The following is a 5143-nucleotide window of genomic DNA, read 5'->3' as shown; positions in this document are numbered from 1 at the left end:
AGTCTCTTGGAGGAGAGACGAAACGTTTCATTAGAGAAGAACCCGTCCAGAAGACCTATACTAATTTTTTCTTTTTATCACTCAGATATGTATTAGGAAGAATTCAACAACATTTATTTGACTTTTAGATCCTGATTTTAATAAGCAGAACCATGCAGTAACTGTCATTACAGCAGCTCTGACTCCTTTCATTTCATGTTATGTTTTCAGGTGATGGGTGGTCTCGATGGAGACATGTTTATCTACTACAAGATGTTGATGCTGCAGGGTTTGATAGCAGCCAGAAAGCACATGGAGAAAGTGCTGCAGATAGTTGAGATCATGCAGCAAGGTAACGACGACGAGCTTCAGTAAATCCTCCTTTCACAGGTTAAAAAAGTAAAAAAAAATAAAGCATTACCACCGTCTTTGCTTTCACGAATCTCCAGGTTCCCACCTGCCGTGCTTCAACGGCTCCAGCACCATCCGTGGCCTGAAGGAGCGTTTCCACATGTCCCTGACGGAGGAGCAGCTCCAGCTGCTGGTGGAGCAGCTGGTGGACGGGTCCATGCGCTCCATCACCACCAAACTCTACGACTCCTTCCAGTACGTCACCAACGGCATCATGTGACCCGTTTACACCGGGGAGGGACGCCCTCAGGCCAGGTTTTTCTTCAGTTCTCCCTCGTTCTGATGGAAACCAGGAGATCCACGTTGACTTCCTGGATTTAAATTTTGTGATTCTTCTGGAATCTGGGTCGGATTTTTGTGTAGGATCTTGGAAAGTACAGAATCTGAAACTTTTCCAGATCAACAAACACTATGTAGAAAAAAAAGGCCAGAGACTTAAAAGACTGAGCTGCTGCCTGAGATGGATTTATTTTAAACCTAAAGGACTTCTACTGGYCTCTACTCTGAACCAGCTCGTGAGCTTTTAGTTTGGTTTGCGGGTCAGGTCGAGGTTGCATCGCCGCTTCTGAAAGGGTTTGATCAAGCTGGGCATCGTCATTTCATCGTGAAGGAAACCATGCCATCATCTTTCTTCGTTAAGCTCCTGGGATTGTCGCCACTTTTGACTTAATTAGTCGCATTGTGAAGAAAAAAATTGCACAAAAACTGTAAATGTGTTTTTGTGAATTGGTGAAATGAAATTAATTTTCTCAGTCTTAAGTGTTTAGAAGTTTTAGAAGATGACAGAAAAGAATAGCTACCAGAAACCACAGAAAATGGAAAAATCTTTATAAAAATGCTTTTCTGCTGCACGTTATCCCATGACAGCAGCTTGTTCCAGCTGATGCTTGTTAGATAAAATTCACCAGCAGGACGTCTGGCTGTGGCGTCTCGACTGATCCAGGAACTTTATTCATATTTGTGGTTGTTCTTGAGCAACAGAAACACTAAATGGTCAAAGCACAACATGAACTAAGATGAGACTTTTCTGGATTTTTGAGAGAAACAAAACTAATTTGAAATTTTGTTTGAGAATAGTTTTCTCAATTGAACTTGAATGCTTAATGTTTAAGTGTTTTCACCAAACCGCTTTTGCAACTGCAAAATCTGAGCTCATAAATAAAAGGAAGTGCAGCTTGACAACACAGAATATAACCACCAGAGGCTAATGATGATAAATTTTGGATACAAACATTAGCATGCTAACAAAATGTGCCAGTTTGAGCTTAAAACTCAAACTGTGACCATAGACTGGGACATAATGTGTAAAAACTGTAGCAAATGTAATGTTGCATTCTGCATCCTGACCAGCAGAGGGCGACTCTGTTACCAGGGTTCCTGCAGATCCTTAAAGTCCAAAAATAAGGCCTTAATTAGCCTTAAAATGTCTAAAATCAATCATTCATAGGTCTTAAAAATTTTACCACATTTTATGTAGGATGACTAATTCATCTTAAATATTACAATGATTGGTAAAATTTTTGTTTTTTAAATAATTGACCGAATGCCTCTTACAGCTCGTTTTATTTTAAAATAAATATTTGGCTAAAACTGTTGCTAACTGGGGTTTTTTCCGTTTGTGTTCATTGTGAAGTTGATCTTAAATTTCATTTCAAGTGGCATTAATTAGGTCTTGAAAAGTCTTAAATTTTACTTGCCTTAAGCTGCAGGAACCCTGGTTACAGACGTCTACATGAAATTAACTGTTCTTGATCGTTTATCTTTAAAAATATGATTCTACGATTCTAATCGATAGTTCCAAAAGATATTTAATAGAGCAAAATTTAAATTTTTACAAATAAATTATAATGTTAATTAGAAAGGATGTCGTCCACATTATGATGCTAACAAGTCTTATGGTTTTAGTCACTAGGTTTTAAAATGCGAGAACAGTGAGCTATAGCTAAACTTATCAACTAAAAGAAATTTCAAAATAAGAGTTTTGAGCTCTTTAGTCATATTTATAATTGGACACTATTTTTCGCCTTTTATAAACAAGAATTTTAATGAATTTACTTGCTGTTTAATAGTTTTCTGATTACAAGTATCTTCTGCCCCATAAARGTTCAAATAATTTAGTGTTTTTGATCATTTAAAAACTTTCATAAACAACGTGCTGCAGGTTTTGCAGATGTGATCACTGTCTGGTGGATAAACTGCAACTTTTTAATATTTATTTTTGCCTCATTCAAGGTCCAAGTTTAATTTCAGAAAAGGATTTGTAATTTATTATTCCTTCTCTAATTTTCTGTCAAAACACTTGTGGTAAAAATGCTAATCTGACGCTAATGCTAACAACACAAATCTAAAACACAGACTACACAAAAACACGGCTATGTTCACTTTAGGCAAAAATGGTGACAGAGCTGCATGGGAACGACTTAACGTCTATAAGGAAGAATCCGTTTGTTTTTATCGCTCTAAATGTGTTACAGTTGAACGAGCATGTTGTATTTGCATATTTAACGAACCGTAACGTGCTTCCTCCTGATTGGTTAAGACACATTCCTCTGACTGATACCAGCCAATCAGGAGAGGCGGTTCTGTGCATCAGTTTCAGAAAAAAAGGGACTTTGAAAGTTCAGTTTTGATCTGATGGGGTTCCTGAACATGTGAAAGTGTTTATTTTTTTTCTAATTGTCCACTAAAATCTTGTAATATTGTTCTCGTACAGATGTGTTGACAAGTGGACGCTTCTTGCTTCCATTTTAAAACCACTCAAGGTGTTGGACTAACGTTGTAACTCTCGGCACTGGCTTTACTCCAAAGTCCTAAACGCAAGAATTAACAAAGCGTTTTAGACCTAAAAATATATTTCCTCATGAGGGGAAGCACTTAGAATATTTTTCTTTACGTACTGTATCCTGAGGTTGAAAATCCGATTAAACAGTCCAAGGCTGTTTGATCAGTTTTGTTGTGAGGTTCCCGTCTTAAAGTGCAAACAGACGAGCCTTAAGGTGTGCTAAATCGCATCTCTGCAGCTTGCTATTGCAACTATATTACTGTGTGCTAATGATTTGTAATTGTAACCTTAAACCGTGCAACAAAAATAGTGTTTAGTGCTGCTCGGAYCTTTAGCTCGTGCTTGTGAAAGAGGATTACAGCATAATTAAAGTCATCAGGTCAGACATGTTTACAAACTAAAACAACTGATAACTGAACATCTGGTGCTGCTGCACGGCACCGCTGCATTCAGGAGCTGAGCCTCGACACCAGCAGCTGTTTATCCTCGTCCCCAAATCAGTCTGGTTTATTCTGAAGACGGTTTTTATTTATTGTGAACGAGTTACCGAACAATAGGACAATTCAATCAGCCTAAAAATTTTAATTTTAGTGAGCAAACGGGCATCCTATGATAGCTTTTATCCATACCTTCTAGCTTAGCAACATGCTAAACTAGCTTCGGTTTCATTTAATTAAGTTAAAATGTTGATTAAATTTAAATTTGACTTTAAAAATGAAGTTGAATGTGAAATATTGGCTGAGGAAATAGATCTTCCAGCTGATTCGATGTTTAATATTATTAGCAATGATTGGGCCGACTAAACAAACTTCTCTTTGTGTAAATATTACTCCTTTATTTCTGAATATATATATTGAATAAATTCTAGCTAGCCCAACAAATCTAGCAGCTAAATGACTGAAGTAAAGTGACATTTTTGTGATTTGCTAATGTTTATTTTGTCACATTTATCTTAATTTTTTTGTATTTGCTCCATTTAAACCATTTTGTTTTGTAATTGATGTGTTTTTTGCGCCATGAGGAACAATTTGCAATTATTTTACACTGAATTGAGACGTTTGTGGAGTTGAATATAAAGCCAGTGTCTAGAGAACTGTTAGCCTGACATCTTTGTCCACTTCATTCTTTTTGAATGTTTTATATTTTTTGTTTAGTTTTGACCACTATTGAGGGACAAAAGCACATATTTGTTGTTGTGAAAGCAACATCCTGTTACGTTTATGCTAACCATCAGCCTGCTACTTTAAACATAGCTGTGACTAAAGTTTACCAGATACGCAACTGAAATAGCAAACAGTTTTTTTTGCTCTTTTTTTTTTTTTCTTAAACTGTAAAATAAAATGTTATAGTAGTTATGTTTGTTTGTTTCTGTAAGAAAAATTGCTGCCTTGAGACGTACAGAAGGTACAAACTCTTATCAATGCAACCGGAGGGACGATGGTGTTCGGACCTCATAAGTGCTTTTTATATTTGATATTTGAAGACTTCGGGGGCGAGTTTTAATAGTCGGATGTCCTCCTCTTTGACGTTTACCACCACATTATTGTAAACATTTGAGAAATTGTTGAACTGTCAAAAGTATCCCTTTAAAACAAAACTGTAATATAGTGAAAATAGAAAAAAAAAGTGTTTTCTGACTAAAGTTTTGTTGCGGAAACGACCGTTCTGTTGAAACTCGCCCTGCGACTGAAAACCTTTCATTGCCTTCTTTGTTCCTTTCATCAGCTCTGAACAGTTTGACACTATCAATGTGAAAAACTTTAATTAAGTGCATTTATTCTAAGGTTTGTGTTGTTTGAAAAGACTCCTTGTTGTTGTCAACTTCATTTGGAAGTAAAAATTTGTCACTAAACACTTTTTTGGGGTAAAATTTTATCAAGGTATTTTGACTGAAGTCTGACAAAAAGGCACATTTCATTCCAAAATGCTAACTAAAGCCAAGTGCAAAATGAACTTTTTATGTAAAAAAAA

The 5143-nt window shown here is 36.3% G+C and overlaps 1 protein-coding gene across 1 annotated transcript in view; it reads left to right on the top strand.

Moving 5' to 3' along the window:
- The window catches only part of LOC106529686 (phosphatidylinositol 4-kinase beta), a gene marked incomplete in the record, with an annotated part of 25219 nt that extends 20076 nt beyond the window's left edge, over positions 1–5143 (top strand). Inside the window, 1 exon segment of the mRNA XM_014025165.1 lies at positions 429–5143. Within this exon segment, the coding sequence (XP_013880619.1) occupies positions 429–610 (182 nt within the window).

This window comes from Austrofundulus limnaeus, unplaced genomic scaffold (genome assembly GCF_001266775.1).
Source record: "Austrofundulus limnaeus strain Quisiro unplaced genomic scaffold, Austrofundulus_limnaeus-1.0 Scaffold460, whole genome shotgun sequence".
Taxonomy (NCBI): domain Eukaryota; kingdom Metazoa; phylum Chordata; class Actinopteri; order Cyprinodontiformes; family Rivulidae; genus Austrofundulus; species Austrofundulus limnaeus.
The sequence above is the reverse complement of the archived record's forward strand: the minus strand, read 5'-3'. Positions and strand labels throughout refer to the sequence as shown.